General features: G+C 40.4%; 1 protein-coding gene across 7 annotated transcripts in view; it reads right to left on the bottom strand.

Moving 5' to 3' along the window:
• SESTD1 (SEC14 and spectrin domain containing 1) overlaps nucleotides 1-21,474 on the bottom strand; it is a 56,961-nt gene that overhangs the window by 30,888 nt on the left and 4,599 nt on the right. For all 7 annotated transcript variants that reach the window (XM_026668059.2, XM_087949662.1, XM_087949659.1 and 4 more), the window contains exons 2-4: nucleotides 19,760-19,839; nucleotides 18,784-18,888; nucleotides 11,395-11,475 (exon numbers count right to left, since the gene is read on the bottom strand). In XM_026668059.2, the coding sequence (XP_026523844.1) occupies nucleotides 11,395-11,449 (55 nt within the window). In that variant the 5' untranslated portion in view covers nucleotides 11,450-11,475; nucleotides 18,784-18,888; nucleotides 19,760-19,839. The remainder of the gene's footprint in view (nucleotides 1-11,394; nucleotides 11,476-18,783; nucleotides 18,889-19,759; nucleotides 19,840-21,474) is intronic.

Raw genomic sequence — 21,474 nt, 5'->3', positions numbered from 1 at the left:
TAGATCGACAAGAGAACTCCTACATACAGCTTCAGGATTGTGACAGGAGAATGAGTCGTTCTTTTCAAATATGTTTCAGCATAATTTATTCAATCTAATGACTTCTTCACAGGATTTTAAAGGACATGCTGAAACAGGTATAAGTACATAGAATTTTTTAAAGCTTATAAAGGAGATTTTATAAAGTTCACAGAAGGTAGATATAACCCCAAACATCTGAAATGCTGCAACATATTTCTACCATTACGATTTTCCTCACAGTACTGATTTCATTAATATGGTTCACTAAGTGACCAATAATAATTACTGTGCATAAGAAAAAAGCACTTCATGCATACTTTGTGGGCATCCATTTTGACACATCTAGAAATAATCCATTTGAGGGATCTAGTGAAAAATCACTTCTACCCTCAATTCTATTATATAAATTCTAACATTTAATAAAGGTGAACTCTTCTGCTTACAACTTGTTAACCTTACATGAATTCAAAATGTCATGACTGCCAAATAAAGACTAATTCATTAACCCAAAGATTGCAACATTGAAGCTTTTTTACATGTTGATACAAAGTGTCTTATATCAGTTGAAAATGAAGAGTACATTATGCCGTTAAACATAAATTTATTTATTTTTTAACTCTGAAAAAACCACAAGACAAAGCCTTTTCACATAGGTACTTTGTCAAGATCATAATTGGGTGACTTAATCAAGAATCCCATCCTTGAATCAAGAGCTTGTCTGGAAAAGACACTTGCACTGGGACAACCAGAACTGGGCCTCAGGTAAGTTCTCCTCCTATCCAACCTCATCTCCCTGTAGAATGGGGCGTTGGTCCTTACCTGATACGCCCCTTCTAGGCGAGCCGCGAGGAGCATCCAGACTGTGGGATGTGCTTCTGAGTCCTCTTCTTTCAGGCTGAGCTTTAGACGAGGAAACGCTCCGCCCCTCCCACGTGGCATCGCGCAGCGCCTCCCCAGTTTTTTGCGATAACGAGAAGAGAAGTTATTAATCCTATCTAATCAACTATTGGCTCCTTGGCTGAAAACAGGAGTCCCCACCAGACGGAGATGCTAGGGTGGGGCTGGATGCTCCTCGCGGCTCGCCTAGAAGGGGCGTATCAGGTAAGGACCAACGCCCCATTCTCCTCGAGCCGCTCGGAGCATCCAGACTGTGGGACATACCAAAGCTTGGCTGTCCTATGGGTGGGACTCCGTCTGGCCCGAAGGCCCCTCCGGATCATTGACAACCCTCTGTAAGACCCGCCGGCCAAAGGAGGCCTCAGCTGAGGCATACGTATCGATCTTGTAATGCCTGATAAACGGGACGGAGAGGCCCAGGTGGCTGCCCTACAAATGTCAGCAATGGGGGCTTGTGTGGCCCAGGCCGCCGAAGTGGCTGCACTCCTGGTGGAATGGGCAGTTATTCCACCGGGTGCCGGCAGAGAATGGGAAAGGTAACACCTGGCGATGGTCGCCCTGATCCAGCGGCTGATAGTGGAAGGAGAAACCTTGAGCCCTAGTGTCTTGGGTTGAAAGGACAGGAAAAGAGATTCCGACCTTCGTAAGGACTGAGTGCGCTTAATATATATACGCAAGGCCCGTCTAACATCTAGGGTGTGCCAAAGAACCTCCCTGTTCCCGGAGGGTCTAGGGCAAAAATTTGGTAGAACCAGTTCCTGAGATCTATGGAAGGCGAGTTAACTTTGGGTAGGAAAGTGGGGTCAGGCCGCAGGACGACCCGGTCTGCATGGAACACACATAGATCGCTCCTGACTGACAGAGCTGCTAATTCCGACACTGACGAGCAGAAGTGATGGCTACTAGAAAAACTACCTTAAAGGTGAGGAACTGAAGAGATGACTCCCTCAAAGGCTCAAACGGAGAACGTGTAAGAGAAACTAGGACCTTGTTGAGGTCCCATGTGGGAAACCTGTGAACAGTGGGAGGGCACAGGTTGGTGGCACCCCTAAGGAAGGATCTAACCCGGGGTGATGGGAAAGGGAGCCGTAGTTATCACAGGAGACCACTGTTGAGAGGGCAGAGACTTGTCGTCTCAGGGTGTTAGGTGCAAGCCCCTTGCGAAGGCCTTCCTGAAGAAATTCCAGAATCTGAGCCACGGAGGGAGAGAGAGGGTCAACCTGGGACCCACTACACCACTTGCAGAACCCCTTCCAAGTGGCATCATAAATTCGTGTAGTGGAGGGTCGCCTGGCGGCCAAAATAGTGTCGATGACATGGCTTGATAGGTTCTCGCTAGTCAGACGGATCCGCCAACTTCCAGACGGCTAACTGTAGCCATTGAGGCTCCGGATGTAGAAGGGGCCCTGAGAGAGGGAGACCCTGTCCGGGGATCCGCCATGGGGCGCTACCGATAGGTTGCGGAGGTCCGCAAACCACGGTCGCCTGGGCCAATAGGGAGCCACCAGGAGAAGGACTGCCCTCTCCTGAATGAGTTTCTGAATGACTCTGGGCACTAGCGGGAGCGGAGGGAAGGCATATAGGAGCCCTGGGGGCCATGGGCAGCGCAGAGCATTGTGGTTCTCCGCCCGTGAGACGGATACCGGGAGAAAAACCGTGGAAGTTGTGTGTTGGATGGGGAAGCGAACAGATCCACCACTGGAAGGCCGAATATCCTGGACGCTTCCTCGAACAGGGATGGATGAAGTCGCCATTCTGCTTGGTCCACCGTGGCCCTGCTCAGCCAGTCCGCCTGGGTATTGTCTATCCCGGAGATGTGTTCGGCTTTTAGTGATAGGAGGTTGGCCTCTGCCCAGCGGCAAAGGCGCTCGCTTCCTCATCAGTTGAATTGACTGGGTGCCCCTTGCCTGTTGATATGGGCCTTGGCCGTGACGTTGTCTGTGAGAACGAGAACATGGCGACTGCGGATCTGGGGAAGCAGCGCAGAGCCAGATGGACGGCATGGAGCTCCTAGCCAGTTGATGCTGCATCTTTGTTCGGTCGGCGACCATTTGCCTTGCGCCGAGAGTGAGTTGAGATGAGCGCCCAACCGGATAGACTTGCGTCGGTAGTGACGGTGAGTCTTTGAGGCTCCGCAAAGAGGTGGCCTCTGTTGATGGCGGGATTGGTCCACCAGAGAAGAGACGTGAGGACCTTTGGAGAGGACCTTGACTCTGATCTTCGAGTTGCTTCTTCCGGATCTTTGGAACGGGAGCAGGAACCACTGGAGGGGCCTGCTGTGTAAGCGGGCCCAGGGAATAATAGAGATGCATGACACCATTTTTCCCAACAATCTAGAGAGGTCAAGCAAGGCCACCCTCCTAGAACGTCTAATTTGTTTGACCAGGGTTTGAATGCTAAGAAACCTCTCTGGGAGAGAAAAACACTCTCTGAGACCGAATCAATTATGGCACCCAGGTGGTTGATTCGGGTGGAAGGGTAAGTTGGCTCTTTTGCCAATTGACTAGAAACCCGTGTGCTCGTAGGGCGGAAAGGGTGACCCTGGTATCCCTGACTGCCTGGGACTTGGACGGGGACAGGATAAGGATATCGTCCAAGTAGCAGTGGAGGCGGACAGGAATGCTCCTGAGGTGGGCCGCCAGGGCCGCCAGGACCTTGGTGAAGGTCCTGGGGCCGAGGCCAGCCCAAAGGGTAGGGCCACGTATTGATAGTGAAGGCCATTATAACAGAACCTAAGGAATTTGTGATGAGAGGGCCTGATAGGAATATGAAGGTATGCCTCAGAGAGATCTATGGAGGACAGCCAGTCTCCCGCCTGGTGCCTAGGAGAATGGATTGCAAGGTGTGCATTTTGAATTTGCGCTGGATAAGGTGACGGTTGAGCCGTTTCAGGTCTAGGATGGCTCTCCAGCCCCCAGAATGTTTGGGCACGACAAAGAGATGGGAGTAAAATCCCTTTCCTCTCTGAGCCGGAGGGACAGGTTGAATGGCCTGAATATCAAGCAGGTGATGGATGGCTGCCTCCATTAATGCACGTTTGGTGGGATCCCTGAGGAGGGGATGGGAAGAAACGATCAGGGGAGTGGATTTGAACTCGAGGCGAGACCAAACCTTATTGTGTCTCTAACCCATGCATCGGAAGTGGATTTGTCCCATTGGGCGGCGAAGTGGCGGAGGCAGCCACCAATGGGGAGGAGAAGGAGGCTCTACCTTCTGCGGTAGGGCCTTCCTCCTTACCCCGAAAGGGTCTCTTATAACCACCCCTCGCCTGGTCCTGTTGCCTGAGTCCGTGCGATCCTGGGATCGGAAGGAAGGGGGTCGGGGGAATCTGGGCGGGAAGGGGGTTGGTAGAAAGGGCGGGGAAAGCTCCTCCGAAAGGGCTGAGAGCCCCTGGTCTCCGATCTTCGAAGAAGGGAAGGCAAGTACTTCCTCTTGCTGCGACCCTCGACCAGCAGGGGTTCGAGGGCCGGGCCAAACAGTTTGTCTCCTGTAATAGGGGCAGTGGCCAGCTTGACCTTATTCTTTACGTCCGCCTGCCAGTGTTTGAGCCATAGCAGGCGACGAGCCGTGACGTGGGACGTGATGGCCCTGGAAGAGAATTTCACCGACTGGTAAGTGGCGTCAGCCGAGAACTCGGCTGCAGCCACTAGCTTCGCAATGTCCTGGTGCGCCCTCAGGTTGGAAGCAGGGACGTGTTCCCTGAGCTGACGTAGCCAGCGGATAGAGGACCCAGTGAAAAAGAGGCGGCGGTAGCTGACTTAATGGCCCAGGCGTCGGATAGGTGGGCCCTGCGCAGGGCCAGCTCCACCCGCTTATCCTCAGGTTTCAAGGCCTCTAGGGCCTCACTAGGTGTAGAGGAGGAAGCTAGACCCACAATAGGGTCATCGACCTCTGGAATGTTCAGGAGGCTGGACAGTGCCGAATCGAGATTAAAGAACCTCTTGTCTTGGCTAGAGGGTGTGGGAGGGGTCCCTGTGGAGGATAGTTGCTTCGCTACCAGATCTACGAATATGGGGGGAAGGGATGACCTCAGCTTCAACCACTGGTTGGGTGAAAATGGAATCTTCTGGGCCCTCTGGGATGGGGGAGGTCAGCAGGGGCCTGGGAAAGAAGGCCCGAGACATTCTTGGCCTTAAGAAGGAGGGACTTGAACATGTGTGGTTTGAAGAGCCCCCAAAGGAGGGTTGGTCAGTCGAAGTGCCCTGCGTCCTCGGACATCTCCCCTCCATGATGTCAGTCTCTAAGGGAGGTTCACTGTAGCGGGAGGATCCCATCTGGGAATCCTCCTCCTCGAAAATCCCTAAAGTCCCCTTCCTCCTCAACCTGGGCCCCAACCGGAGGAGGGCTGTCCCTCTGAGAGAGTACCTGAGCAACCGGGGGACCGGTTGTGGAAGGGATCTGATAGACAAGGAGTCGTGCTCGGAGACTCGAGGAGAGAAGCCTGATCTGGACATGTGCTGTAGTTCCTCTATAACACTCTGGCGGATGGCTGATTCCATCCAAGCCCTGATGTGAGGTGGCACCTCAGATGTAGAAGGTTCGTCCTGGCGCAGACCAGCAGCCGTGGGTGTAAAAGTGGCTTCGGGTGTCAGACTCATCGTAGGACCGGGGTCGGGAGACCCTGGGGCGAACTGCGCCTAGGTAGGGAAGAAAGGCCTGGGGGAGAGGTTGAATAGAGGTAGGGGGTGGAGGAGGAGGTAGAGACGGTTCAGAGCGGGACTCCCTTGAACGCCTGTCGAACTCTTTTTCTATTGTCTTGTGGCGCCTTAAGGCGTCACGTTGAGAGGCCTTGGAAGGTTCCTTGTCCTTTCTAGAGCCCTTAGTTTCCTTGTCCTGCTTGCGCAAATAGTGGGACTTTGCCTTGGCCTTCAATGAAGGACGTTTAGAGGAATTGTCGTCTGCCATATTGAACAATAGAGATTAATAAGGGCGGTTGGCTCGCCCAGATCAGGCCTGGATAAGGCCGGGTGAGGATGAGGCTGGCCCGCTCCCCTTTTGGAATTTTACTTGTACAGAGATAACAGAAATATATATATATATATATTTAGCTATGTAATCCTGTTTTGTTCCTTTCTGTAGTGCTTTTTATATTCTTTATATCAGCTGAATATACAGGTACTCCGATATATCCAATATCTTAAGAGAAAAATTGCTGTACCAAAAAAATTATTTCTTTTTTGTTATTATTCCTTTTGTATTTGGATCAAATATAAATTCTATTATAGTTATTTCCTTGGATGGATATCTCTCAGTGCCGAATCAGTCGAATAACGCCTGAGGCCTAGAGTTGAATAGAGGCCTCTGGCAGCCAGCCTCCAGACAACAGAAGAAAAACCGGAGGGGGAGGCTGCAACTTCGCCCGAAAAGGGCTGCGGAGGTCAACAAGCACTAACCAAGACTAGCCAGGCAGTTCAATGGGCAGCTAGGCTTTAACCCTAGGCCTGGAGATTTAATTCACCGCAGCTGAATATTAAATAAAAAGAAACTTTCAGCGCCCGGCCACGAGGTGGAGCCAAAATGGCGTCCGCGAGCTGAACTGCCTGGGCCTTCGGGACGGAAAGAAAAGGAAGGCTTGGCCGGTCAGCTCGGCGCTCCTAAAGCCTTAGGGCGATAGCCCTCCCGGTTGGCGTTTAGGGTGGGGGAATCCAGCGGAGGAGCGCGTGCCACAGGCAACGCGCAGGCAGCGACACGATCTGATAAGGGTGGGGGGGCGCGCTGAAGGCGCTGCGAGCCCGCAACCGCCCTGAGGACAGGGAAGAAATTTCCCTTGAGTCCTGACCCTTTGCGCAGGAGGAGGAAGGAAGCAAACCTTATTAGGACGGAGGATTCAATGAAACAGCCAAGGAGCTCTTTGAAACGCAGCCTGATTCTTCGAGGCTGAGCAAAGACTGGGGAGACGCTGCGCGATGCCACGTGGGAGGGGCGGAGCGTTTCCTCGTAAAGCTCAGCCTGAAAGAAGAGGACTCAGAAGCACATCCCACAGTCTGGATGCTCCGAGCGGCTCGAGGGAGAAGGGCCCAGGGTTGCTTCAGAAGTTACACTCACCCACTCTGAAATTCAAGAGCAAATAAGGGTTTCTGGAAAGTGATGCTGCTTAGAGTAACAGACCAAATGCTCAGCCCAGCCAATCAAATTTTATAGGAAAATCTATTAGGTCCTAACAGAACAATTTCCTGACAGAACAATTAATCAGTGGAACGACTTGCCCCTAGAACAGGGGTGTCAAACTCAAGGTCTGGGCCGCATCTGGCCCATGGGGTGCTTTGATCTGGCCCGCGGAGCCACACTAGAAACAGCAAAGGACTGGCCCGTGGGGCCTCTGCCAGTGAAAACGGAGCTCGGAAGGGCTGCGCTCCCCCCAGGCTGTTTTTGCTGGCAAAGAGCTAGTAAAACAAGCTAAAAACAAAAGGAGAAATGTTTCCCCTTTTGCATTTGAGCATGCAAGAAGGGACAGGAAAGGAGAAAGGGAAAGAGAAAGACAAAGATGGGAAGAGAGCAAGGAAGGAAAAATAATGAAAGAGTGGAAGGAAAAAGAAGAGAAAAAGGAAGGAAGGAAGGAAGGAAGGTTATGATGAGAGGGAGGGAGGATCTGTAGGAAGTCCTACCTTAATACTTGGCCACCACAGATGCCCCCGACATGAGTGACGTTGAGCTGACCATGTCCAACCTAGCCACGTCCACTCTGGCCATGCCCCCCTTGAGGTCAAACACAACCCTGATGCAGTCCTCAATGAAATCGAGTTTGACACCCCTGCTCCAGCTATGGTTGTTCTATCACTGAAGGCTTTTAAGAAGGGACTGGACAATCATTTGCCTGAAATCATTTAGGGTTTCCTGCTTGAACAGGGGGTTGGACTAGAAGACCTTTAAGGTCCCTTTTACAGCTCTGTTATTTTGCCTAACCTCTTTTCTCATGAAATAGGAACTCAAGCCAATTCTAAACTGCAGGTGGAGGAAGATGAAATTACTCAGCTTTGCTCAAAGGAATTTGAAATCACTAAGCACATTTAAGGAAATTGTACTTTTCTTCCTTTTATTGTATTTCTTTCAAATAGGACTGATTTCCGTGTGTTCAATAATGAAACATTTGACTGTCACTTTTAAGGTTTTCTTGCTATTGTTGTTTATACAAGAGTTTAAAAATTAAAAAGGATTGAAAAAGAAAAAAAATACCCCATACTGTTGAAAGAGAGAGAGCACTTTTTAGAATTGATTGTCCTATAAGCAAGATGACATTTTTTTTTTGAAAAAGGTAAAACATGGTTCTGAAAAGAAAAGGAAAAAAAGAGGATCTTAAGTCTCCTAGAAATCAAGCTAGCCTCCAGCTTATTGGTTTTCAGAAAGATGTTAAACATGAAATTCCTAATTTCTTGTACCCAGAAGATCTAAGAGTAAAGGTTACAGTGTTACATCAATTACATAGAGAATCTTGTTAAAAGACATAAGACAGTTGGAACATGTATATACATTAGTGCAAGACCTCAACTGGGAAATAATTACTTTATGGCTGATAAAGATGTAAGGTAACAAAAAGGGAACAGAATATTCTTATTAGCATGAAAACATCAGATATCTTCCTTGAATATGTGTGGTATAATATAGTAGCTTTGATATACAAGTTTTGCCAAGGCTTTAATTGCAAATCTAACAGGCTATACTGTGCTTTTCTGCAGGAAGGGAGGGGGAATAAGAATCCTCAAAGCTCTGCTTTCTTTTGAGATGTGAACTTTATAATCAATTAGTCACTAACAGGCACAGATTGGTTCAGTACTTAGAAAAATCCCATTCTCTAAATCCTATCCAGTCACCCACACACAAACATTGATTTTGTACTAATTCACAAATTAATTCATCCTGAATTCTTATTCCAATCCCTCCTCGGTTTTTCCCCAGTTTTGGCTTTTATGGCTGTTCCTTTATTAATATTTTAACCATGCCTTTTTTTCTTTATTGTATTTCATATGAGCCTACTAAGAGATGTTGGATGGAAGGGGAAATATAAAGGCAATTCATCAGCCAATAAGCAATGCATTGGTACACAAATTATGTATGGTGAGTATGTAAGTTCTTGCTTATTTCTGAAGAGGGACGTATCTGCTTAGACTGATACATGTGTGGCTGTATCAATGGTTCAAGCAATTTCTGATGTACATAAATATCACTCCATAAATATCAACTTTTGCAAACTTTGGATCACCAATTTTTGCATGGCAACTGACTTTGCACATGCACAAAAACTAACAATCTTTTTCCACATACATGAGGTAGGCAGATTTTAGAGAATGCACAGAATGATAGCTACCTTTTCACACATGTGCAAATAGCCATCTATCATGTTATACGGAGCTATGTAACTTCTTTACCCAAGACAGAGACTGTTTGCATTATATATTACCATTTGTTTTCAAAGGCACATCCTGGCCAAGAAAACAGAAGAATAGGTGAAATGAAGATGTGTATAATTAAGAACACCACTATGTAAAATTATTTTCTTGAATAGTTCCTTGCCCTTCACTTCGGATATTGTGGGAAGTGTCATAATTTGTTTGCATTTGACCATTCTAATTATAGTTTTTGCATGTAATATAAAATCTAATCTTCCAGTAAAAAGAGCTGGGGAAAATTAAAGAAAGACAGATACATACATATAGAGACAAAATTTTGACTTAATAAATCTTCAAAATGATTTTCAGAGACCAAAGCAATATGCTTTTTGCTTCTAAAAATAAAATAATTAATAACCTCTATACCAATTCTAAACATTTCCTTTGGTTCCAAGTTCCTTTCTAATAAGTAAAATTTATCTCTATGTATATTTAGTTAGAGATGATGCTTAAAATTTTAAGCAGTTACTTATCAAGGCTATTTTTATTTGCATTTTCACTGAGGATGATCATTGTTCAATTTAATACCATCAATGCCCTAAATGAAAGATTGGAAGTCAACCATTACACCATCTTCTCTGCTGAGGTGGCTGGGTAGAATTCACATAGTTGAGAGAAGTGGGAGAGGTAAAATAAGTAATGTGCATCTGATATTTTAATAATCATTAAGCAAGCAAGGATATTACAACTATTTATGATCTATTATGCATCTATAAATTAAAGACCTTTTTTTGTTATTTGAAATCTAAGCTAGCAACTTGTAACTCAAGAAAGTTCTCCTTTTGGCATCTCCCAAATACATTCTTATCTGCCAATTATATTGCTATAAAGAACTACAGGTAGCCCTCAACTTACAACAGTTCATTTAGTACAAAAGATACAATGGCACTGAAAAAAGTGACTTATGACCATTCTTCACACTTATGACCATTGCAGCATTCCCCATGGTCATGTGATCAAAATTCAGACTTGGCAACTGATTCATATTTATGACTTTTGCAGGTCCTAAGATCATGTGATCCCTTTTTATGACCTTCTGATAAGCAAAGTCATTGGGGAAGCCAGATTTCACTTAACAACCATGTTATTACCTTAACAACTGTAGTGATTCACTTAACAACAGTGTCAAGAAAGGTCATAAAATGGGGCAAAACTCACTTAACAAATTCTTCACTTTAGCAACATAAATTTTGAGCTCAATTGTGGTCGTAAGACCAGGACTACCTGTATTTATATAGTACAAGAAGGCTTTTAAATAAAAAATAAAATAAAATAAACCTTAATGTTCTAAAGTTTGTAACTTTTCCATTCAGGCACCTATAAGTAGCAATAAATGAGGCAACACAAATATAAACAGTTATTACTTAAGAAACCATTTTAAGCAGTGATTTAGCATAAACTAATCAAGTTATTACCTTACATTATATGAAGTTAAACCTCAAGAATTGGCATTATTACAATATAATAAATAGTAATTATGGTGGGCTCTCACTTGAAATTATAGGAGTAAACAATACCTCTATTATCAAATAAAACCTGCTTAGCAGGAATACTTTTTCTCTACAATATGTCAGAGGGTGATTTAGGCATCCAGCCAACATTCCAACATACATTTAAAAAAATATAAAGCTAATCTAGTATTAAGCACTACTTGTAGCATTTAAAATTAAAACATCCAAATACATCCTAAGAGAAAATATCTTAGTAGCTTAGTCTGAAAGAGCTCTCAGCCTGATCAACATCTCAATCAACACTGTTCTGAATTCTCGATATTTTAAACATCACGATGCATGTCAGTTATTTGAACTCCTATTAATATAACATTTTAAAATTAAAAATAAACATAGAATATAGAGAGAATTTTAATACATCAAAATATAAATACAACTTCATCTATTATCTACAGAAAACTAATAATCATTTTTTCCATATGAACAAGATGAGATTGAAGGTAACATAAAATACACAATTATAATTAGAAGAATTTCTACAAAATATTGAAGCAACATATCAGAAAAAAGTGAAAACAGAAAAGTATTTTAAAACATAGTTTTTCATATAATACATAAAAATGAAAAGGACAAAACTGTACCTGAGAGGAAAGCTAATTTTTTCTTCAGAATAGACAGTATTACGGTAGCATCCATTCTATCTTCTCTTAATTTTCAGAGATCTGAAAACACAACATAATATTGGGAACCACAGCCAAGGAAAATATATTATTATATGTAATTATGCTAAACTTGTTCAGGTAGAAAGCTCATACCCATGCACTCGTTACAACTGAAGAATGTTTCATGATATTAAACCCATTAATAGTAGTCATATTCTACTTTTCTTTTCTAAAGTCCTTGATGAACTGTAGAAGATCTTTTTACATTTTAATTCATTTTAATAGTTGTCTTTTTGTATTCAATTTTACATGTTATCCTTTCTACTTTTTTCCTGGATTTCCAGTTCTAATTTTTTACTATAAAAAATCAGTTACTGAATTTTTACAAATAATTCACAAGCAGAATTAAAAAATTGTCAACATTATCAGACATTCAATCTCATTCTTAAACACTACCTGGCACAGAATTTTATTTTATTTTTTTAAAAAAAATCAAAATCTTTCCAGGGGGATCTGCAGAACATTTTGTGCATTCATGTGGTCTATTCCCAATCCAAAATCTGCATAGCTGATCCAGGCACAGACATGAAACAAACTTGAAACAGGCTGAAGTACTGTAAAATAAGGACTGGAGAAAAGGCCATCACTAATGATGACAAGTGCAGTTAAGAGAAAGTGGGGAGAAAAGAAAGGTGCTAGGAAGTTTAGGCCAGGGTAGGTGGATTGGTTATGTTGCACTTGAATTCTGGGGCTGAGATGGCAGGTAAATAGAACTGAGGGAGAACAGGAAAATGAGGAGGATGGAAAAAATCAATACACTTATTATTTAATATCCCTTTATTATTTTTACATAGTTTATGTTCCTTCCTCAACCTATTTTCTCAACAACAATCTTGTGAGGTGAACCTGGCCCTAAAGTCACTCAGCTGGCTTTCATGCCTAAAATGGGACTAGAGGTCACAATTTCTTGGTTTCTAGCCAGTTCCTTAACCACTAGACCAAACTGGCTTTCTTTACGGATTCACTCTTTATGTATAGGAAGATGGGAGGGACAAGGTACACAAGCCAGACTACTCATCCTCTAAGATCCTTCTGTAATTTCTCATGGCTGAAATTTAGAATCACCCAGATTATAATCAGGCCAAATCAAGACCTATCTGGAATGTTCCACCAATGAGGCATAATGTCATTTGAGATTATGAAAATCCACACCTAATCATTTTCTGATTCATAAACATTCCTAATCATAAAGGGGAATATTTGCAGCTCAGGATTGAAATGAGGGGTACCAATGATGTTACCTTGTTAGGGTAATGAAACGTCCGCAAGAAAACAAGCTCAGAGTGCACCAAGGACCCCTCATTCCTTATTATTTTTATTTATTTCTCTTATATTAGCACGTAAATTGTACCCCGTAGTCCTCACTGATTGGTATACATGGAAGCAAAAAGACCTTAAAACACCAATATTTAAGTACATCCAACTTTTATTTGTTCTTGTAGTTTTGATACAGAGAGAAAAAGGGAAGTCTGCAAAACAAGCATTTTTTCTTAGTTCCTAACTTAAAGATACAGATCCATCTTTCCACAAAATCTTTTCCATTATTTAATTTGTACACATCTGACACATATCAAAACTGCAATGCTTATAATATTAACATTATTTTTTCATAAATGGGGTTCAAATAATCCTCTCATCTGATTTGCATTTTACTTATTAATATATATGTAGAATTTTCATACACATATTGATTTGATTCAGACTAATCCTGATCCAGCCTAATAAATCTTAATTAAGAGAATTGATTAATTTATTTTTTATTCTATTTTATGTTTGTATTAAAATCTATATTTTAGAGCAGTGAAATTTAACTTCAAACAAGAACAGTGAAGCATATAAGGCACAAATAACATGTTCAACCTCAACACACCTAAAGTATTTTCTTCATCCATTTTTCATTGCTTAGGACTTTAGAATCCATTTCTCTTTTAGAGAATTAAGATAGGAAAAGCAGGTATTTCTGCCCTTGGAATAAAAGAATACCCTTCTTCCAATTCATCAGCAATTACAATTTTTATTTGAATGTCCGATTATATGTGCTTAGCAGAACAGGTACTGAGGGCCTTCCAAAGAATTAGAAGTTTTTCATTAGGATACAATGCATTTTTCATAAGGAATAAGTATGATAAAATATGAAGGCTAAAAGGTGCTATGACTAGCAGAAGAACAAACTTTCATCATTCTTGAAAACTATTCATATCCAGGAAACAAATATTGAAATTTAACAGAGAATGCCTCCCACATAATTATAAAAGTAACAACTAAAGAATTTAAGTTAAAGACTCCTGGATACCATGCCTGGCTGAGTAACATCTGTTTGAGCATTATCTTTTTTTCTGTATTAGAAAAACAATTTTATCAAACACTAGCACATTTCCTTAATCTACCCATGTAAAGGAAATACATTATTGTACCACCATCAATTTGATCTTTACAATATAAACTATTCTAGAAAATACATTCAATTATTTTGATTGCCAGAAGCTTTTCAGAAATACATTTTTATATTCAAAAACTGAGAATCCTCAGGCCATTTTAATTTTACAAATCCACCTACTGTTTCCAACTGCAGTTTATTTATTATTTGTACAAAAACCAGAACTTGTTTTTAAACACACACTCACTTTTCTAATCAAAATTCATGTTACAACTTCACCATTAATACGATAAAATCTTCCCAAATTTTGAATTAAAAAATGTTGAATGACTTTTTTATGTGGTTGTTTTAAAGGTACATCATAAATAGATCACTGCAGTCTGCAACTTTCCACCTTTTAAAAAAAGATAAAATGTAGTTTTATTTTTTATTTTAAGATACCTGAACACCAGAATCTTAATTCAAATAGAGCATTAGCCCTGTTTTTCCTTGAAAGAAAGCATTAAGAGATATATAAAAAGTAGAGAAAGTATGCCTAAATCTATTCTTAAAATGAATTACGTAGCCTTTTTTCTGTTCCTAAGAAAACAGGCCACGCTCTTTTTCCATGTGAAACCTGGCAAGTTATCATTATTGTATGACTTAATTAGCAAAATTGCAGAACTATATCATATAAATACATTATACTTATAAACATCAGATGTTACACCCCAGAACTATTTTTTAAACTTTGTCCATTAGATTTAAAATAATTACTTAGGTGGAAATGAGTATTGCAAAAACAACAATTATATGTGTGTCTCCTTTTGTAGGTTGAGATGAGTGTGTGTATGTATGTATGTGGGGGAGAAGTGTGTTTATAGGTGTGTGTGTGTGTGTGTGTGTGTGAGTGTGTATGGAGAAGTTCATTATTTTAAAAAATATTTAAAGACTGGATGTAGTTGTACTGCATCCACTTCATTTGCTGATTTTAAAATATATGCATTTATGAAAATGAATTTATACATTTATCATTTACATGTTTCTCATCTGGCATTCTTAATGAAGTGTATCAATAAAAGAAGCACTAGTTTCCTAAAATGTGATTTACATAATAATTTTAAGCCCTATGCTTTTTAAAAGCACAGATATTTGTGCCAAACATAGACAAAGAAATAAAGAAGAATTCTCAAAGACTCTTTCCTCATGCTCTTTTTACTCCAGAAATATAAAAACCCAAACATTACTTCCATCAGAGTGCACCATTTCAAGATAAAGTTCTGACAAAAAAAATCTTGAAATACATATTGATTTAGCTTTATTCTGAACAGTTTAATTTGCAGGCCTACACCAAGGTAAATATATCCATCATAAAAAGACAGGGCAAAAGAAAAGGAAATGTGATAGTAAAGAAGTGCCACCAAAGTCATATAAAACGATAATTTAGGAAAGGGCATTTCAGCAGGAAGTCTGTTGTGACACAGATGAGTATCCACATATGATTTCCAACAAGCGTAATTTTGGTGTAGTAATCCTTTCATGAAAGCTATTATGTGTATCAATCTACTTAAAAGGATTGATTATAACTCAGTTGTACAATTTTAAGGACAAAGACAGCATTAAAAAGGTTGATGAACCTATCTTTCTGGCTTCCAGCCAGATGTATTATTTTCACGCACATCTTCCCTCAGACCTTCTTGTTATAACCCCTATTTCTTTGTATTTATTCATATAAACACTTAATACAAAAGAAAATTCTGGAGTAAGTGAGAAGAGCACAATAGCTCTTCATGCTCAAAAAATCTGAGTTTTATATTATTTATGAAATTATTAGTTAATACTATAATTTAAGTGGGTGGAAGAACAATCATGTCAGAAGCCTTTGAAGTAAATGTACTAAATATACTTGGTTTTATAAGTTTAAGTACACTACATATAACTGAATTTTATGAATCAGCTCCTAAAAGTGGCACAAACCAGCTGTTTGACATTTCTCTTCACCACTAATTCATGAACATGGATTTTCAAGTTATTTTCCAACTTTAGGATACTCTTTATCTACAACCTATTAACTTATTTCCAAGGAATGAAGAGCAAAATCTTAATCTTGCAACAAGTCCATGAATTGATTTAGGCTTGCATAATGACAGTATTCATACATCATACTAAAGTATCATATGATTAGTTCACTGGATTCAACCACAAAATCCAACCAGTAGAGAATGCAAATCATGGCTTATTGTTTAGCACAAGTCTGGCCAGATGAACAAATAGCAGTGATCTTATGAGATAGATTGCATATAGGTAACCCTTGTTCAACCACAATTTGGACCAGCTGTTTTATCATTAAGCAATGCAGTTATTAAGCAAGATATCACATGATTGGAATGGACATATGACCTCACTTCTTCTGCCATTGTGAATCAGGTTACCCACAGTCTGCCAGCTTCTCCACTTATTTTGCTTTCTAGAATCTGGTTGTGAAGCAGGCAAAGGGTGACCATGTGGTTGTGAGATGCTATAAAAGTTGTAAGCACCTGTTTGATTGTAAGGCGCACAAATTCCAATCATGTGATTGTAGGTATGCTGTGATGGTTAAAAATGTAAGAACCAGTTGTAAAAGTTACTTTTTCAATACTGCTGTAACTTTGAATGTCTGCTAAATAGATCAGTTGTTATGTAAGGATTACCTGTACAACTAGGGTACTGCTTTTGTGACAATGTATAAGTGCCTGCATGTTGAATCAGGCTGTCAAGATGAGCTGAGTATTCTTGTGGTGTACCAGTCACCCTACAGCCCAATTTGATCACTCTTCACACTGCTTAATCTGGCTGTCAAGTTGATAAATCCCCCAGGTTTTATAGCAATTTCAGTTATTTCAAGCTCTGTGCCCGTTCTGGTCCCATGGTTGCTGATGTCTGGTTAACCAGGCTAAAACTGAACCCAAGCAAAAGGGAAATACTGTTTATTCATTGCAGTTTTCTACCAGTTTGTGTTGTCTTCTGAGGGGAGAAAAAGAATCCAGCTAGATTGACAGGTAGAGACCAGAACGGGCTTTGCCTAGCTTTTCTAGGACACAAGTGGTGATCCTTTCTGGAGTAAGAGGATCTTGACACAGTAACCCATACTTTCATCATCATTCTGACTGTTCCCTTTGAAGATCACTTGAAAAAAAACAGTCTTGCAAGCTTTGTATTGTTGCCAGTAGGCTTCTGGGTGCAATTCAAAGCATTAGTTTTGAGGAATTAAGTCCTACATAGCTTGATATCCAATGGTTTTCCATCATGGCACTTACATTATGGGACAGACTCCCAGTAGAGGTTATCCTGGCTCCCTCACCGATGGCATCAGATAAGCTTTTAAAGACCAGTATGTTCCAAGAACCTTTGCAGAATGATTGTGGTGATTACTACTTTCTGTGATGAGATATTATCACTATTACCATTTACACTACTTTTTGATATTTTATTATATTTTGAATGTTTTTGTTTTATTTTGTAAGCTTGTGGTGAAGATTTAGCAGCATACAGATGTTGTAGATAAATAAATAAAACAAATGAACTTAGTTACACCTATGTGTGAATCAGCCCTTAAGAGGATTTAAAGATAAACATCTGGGTTTCTCTTCAGAAGAGAAAGAGGCAGAGTTTCTGGTTCAGCCAGGAATGGAGTAAGAGAAGCAGGCCCAGGGCGCTGGCTGCAGTCTTCCAATGGCTAGAGGATGGGGAGAGGCCCTGCTTTCAAGGCTGCCACTTTTTGGGGGACCCAATGCAGCTATAGTATAAATTACAAATCTAAGAGAAATGATAGATGGGGAAGGATCGGAGAAGAAAAATACAATCAATCCATCAGAATAGAGCTGGAAGGGATCTCGAAGATCTTCCAATGCAACCCCTGCTCAAGCAGGAGACCATTTCAGACAAGTAGCTATCCAGTCTCTTCTTAAAAACCTCCAGTGCTCAAGCACCTACAACTTCTGAAGGCAAGGCATTCCATTAACTGTTCTCACTGTTAGAAAGTTTCCCTTTAATTCCAGGTTGTTTTTCTCCTTGATTGGTTTCCATCCATTGTTTCTTGTTTTGCTTTCTGGAGCTTTGGAAAATAAAGTTGACCTCCTCTTCTTTGTGGCAGCTCTTCAAATACCATGATACTGCTATCATGTCACCCCCTAATCCTTCTTTTCTCTAGACTAGCCAAACCCAAATCCTGCAACCATTCTTCATATGTTTTAGTCTCCAGGCCTTTAATCATCCTAGTTGCTCTTCTCTGCACTTTTTCCAAAGTCTCAACATATTTTTTTTTGTAATGTGGTAATCAAAACAGGTATGGTCTTACTAAGGTATTGGAAGCAGTACTAATACTTCACATGATTTTGATTCTATGCCTCTGTTTATATAACCAAGGATTGTAGTAGCTGTTTTGACTGCTGCTGCACACTGCTGGCTCATATTAAGTGATCGTATCATATTTAATCATATTTAAGTAATACAGCTGAAGGAAAAGGAGATATGGTAAGCAAACAAAAGAACAGCCTTGTTCGAGAGAAATTTCATTGATTTATTTAAACAGAAAACCTTCTTTATATAATAGAATTGTCAATTTAAATTTTAAATGTTCATAATCCATTAATCCCCAGTAAATGACACAATATGACAATCTAAGATACTATGATACTAGGAAAAGAATATGACACAATCTCAATATATAAATATAAAATTATCAGGGTAGTGGCAGCTACATTTTAATAGCCCTGAAATAATATTACATCATTTTTGAGCAAACAAAACAGCCATAACTTGACCAGAAACCACTTTGTCAAGATTTCACTGCCAGTAATAAGTTTTATATAGTATCACTATTTACCCATATCCAAAAGATTTTCAAATTCAGGTATCTTCTCTCCCCACCCAATTACTCTGAGCAATTACTCATCTGTTTAACTGCATCATACCTTCATGTCTTTTTATCTTAATCAATGCAATTTCTCTCTCTCTAGTTTTGTCAGAAAATGTTTCAAACTTCAGTTTTTCTGAATAGTAGCTGCTCATCTTCTCACCTAAAAGCAGAAGACAACATCCAGTATTTATTTTATGCCTCTAGGACTTCAATCCAAAAAAAAAACCTCAATACTATCTTCATAAGATTTTAAAAACCTTCAGTCTAATTTTTCAAAGCCTGTTATTATTAAACCATTTAACTGAGTTTCATTCATTTGATTTTACTAGTTTTATGTATCAAGAATGCTTTTCACATTGATCAGTTTTCTAAGTAAGATGAAAATAATACAAAATAACACAAAATACCATTTATATGATTCCTTACAATTTATATTGACTGTTTCCTAGTATGATTTGATTGCCTATTTGTACCCTATGACTATATTAAGTGTTGTACCTTAGGATTCTTGACAAATGTGTCTTTTCTTTTTATGTACACTGAGACAAATCAAAGACAAATTCCTTGTGTGTCTAATCACACTTGGCCAATAAAGAATTCATTCATTCATTCTAAAATCTACACTCGGGAACTAACTTCCCATCTTATTTTAGGCAGACCATAGCCCTAAGTCTTTAAAAAGACTAAAGATCGGGCCAATGGCTCTGTTCCGGCAAGGCCCCAAGTGAACACACTCCTGCCTCCATTGTACTTGCCCCACTGCATGCAACATACAATGCTGGTGCTATTGTATTAATTATATTGTTTACATTATTAGGTATAAAAGCACAATATCAGATTCAATTATAGTGAACATAGAGGAACTGACCTTTGCAAACATACTTACATTTTTGCTATTAATTATATAGTCTATAAGTAACACTTATATCAACAGACTTGTCTATATAAATATAAAGCATTTTGATAACTGGCAAAAATAAATCATATATCTATGCCTGCTAAATATTTAGAAACTGAATGAGCCTACATACTGTGTTTGTGGCAATTTCCAAAGACATCAGAAATCCGGTAACAAAACAGGCTTGAGGTCTGACTCAACTTTTCTCAAGTCCTGTGAATATAAATTAGAATTTGAAATTTTCTGATGGCAGTTTATCAGAGTCTTTAGAAAGACATTTACTTCTTTCACACCATACAATTCAAAATAAAGTAATAAAAATAAGAATATGTTCCACAATACAATGACTGTTATTAGTACAAGTAGCCCTTGATTTGTGACTGGTTGCTTAACAACTGTACAGACTTCAAAAAAACTACTTACAACCCATTCTCAAAAGTTACACCTGCCCAACCACACTCCACAGTCACATGACTCTATTACAGGCACTTGGCAACCAGCTTGCATTTACAACCAGTTGTATATAACCCACAGTCACATAACTACAATTTGTTTTTTGTTTTGCTGTTTTCCAGCAGAAAAAGCCCACTGGATATGCTGCATTTACTCAATGACCAAGTGATTCACTTACAGTGCAGTGACTCACTTTATGATTATCATTTAAAAAATGGTTGTAAAATCACATCTAGTCACGTGGTGCCTCAATTTACAACCACAATGACTTTGCTTCATTGTGGTTGTAAGTCAAAGATTACCTGTACATTATTACATTTAAGAGTGGAAAATCAAAGAGAACCAGATTATCACAAACTGAATTTATTCTGCTGGAGGTACAAAGCTTTGAATTAGAAGAGGAGGAATAAAAACAGTAGAGAAATCTGACAATTTCCTTTAAGAATGCATTTATTCAATATGTTGCTCATTTACCCTAAGTCCGTGATGGCAAACCTATGGCACGCGTGCCAGAAGTGGCACACGTGAAGTCACCTGAAAAGAGCCCCGCTGTGCATGCGCGCCACCTAACCTGTTGGTGCATGCATGCATGGGGGGTGGAGATGCGCACGCAGAGACGCATGGGGGGTCTGGTGTGCATGCGCAGAGATGTGCGGCATGTACGGGGTCACACACGCATGTGCAGGGGACATGGGGCCCCCTGTGCATTGCCTTCTGGGTGCTGGCATGTAAGCACACGTGCAATTTTTGGCACGTGAGCCCAAAAAAGTTAGCCACCACTTCCCCAGATCATAAGACAATTGAAAATGGTCTTAAAAGTGGGCATTTAAAGCAGGATTCCCCACCTTTTGGGGCTAGTGTACCAAAAGAAATCTGAAAACATACTAAGGGATTCAAAACAAATGGTTGCTATTATGGGCAATTTTAATTTTAAAAAACCCACTCATTTAGGTTAGCGTCAACTAATACAGTTGAATCCCACCATTTTCTCCAACTAGAAATGGTTCTCTCTTTAACTGAAACTTATTACTGCATTTTTTTTCTTTGTAAATAGCAATAGCACTTAAGAGTTATATACTGGTGCATAGTGCTTTACAGCCCACTAATTAGTTTAAAGAGTTAGCATATCGCCTCTAACAATGTGGATCTTCATTTTGCATCCTCAGAAGGATGGAAAGCTAAATCAACCTTGAGCAGGTGAAATCGAACTGCTGACAGTCAGCAGAATTAGGCTGCAATAGTGCATTCTAACCACTGTGCCACCACGGCTCATAACTCCAAATAAAACTCAGAAGATTTACTTGAAGAATCTTTTTCTGCAGCGTACATTGGCTTTCTTTTTGAAATTAAAAGAATATTTAAAACAAAAAATAGAACCAGATTTTTTTTCATATG

The sequence above is a fragment of the Notechis scutatus genome, chromosome 1 (genome assembly GCF_049901735.1).
Source record: "Notechis scutatus isolate UNSWTSFEM ecotype Mainland chromosome 1, rNotScu1.2, whole genome shotgun sequence".
Taxonomy (NCBI): domain Eukaryota; kingdom Metazoa; phylum Chordata; class Lepidosauria; order Squamata; family Elapidae; genus Notechis; species Notechis scutatus.
The sequence above is the reverse complement of the archived record's forward strand: the minus strand, read 5'-3'. Positions and strand labels throughout refer to the sequence as shown.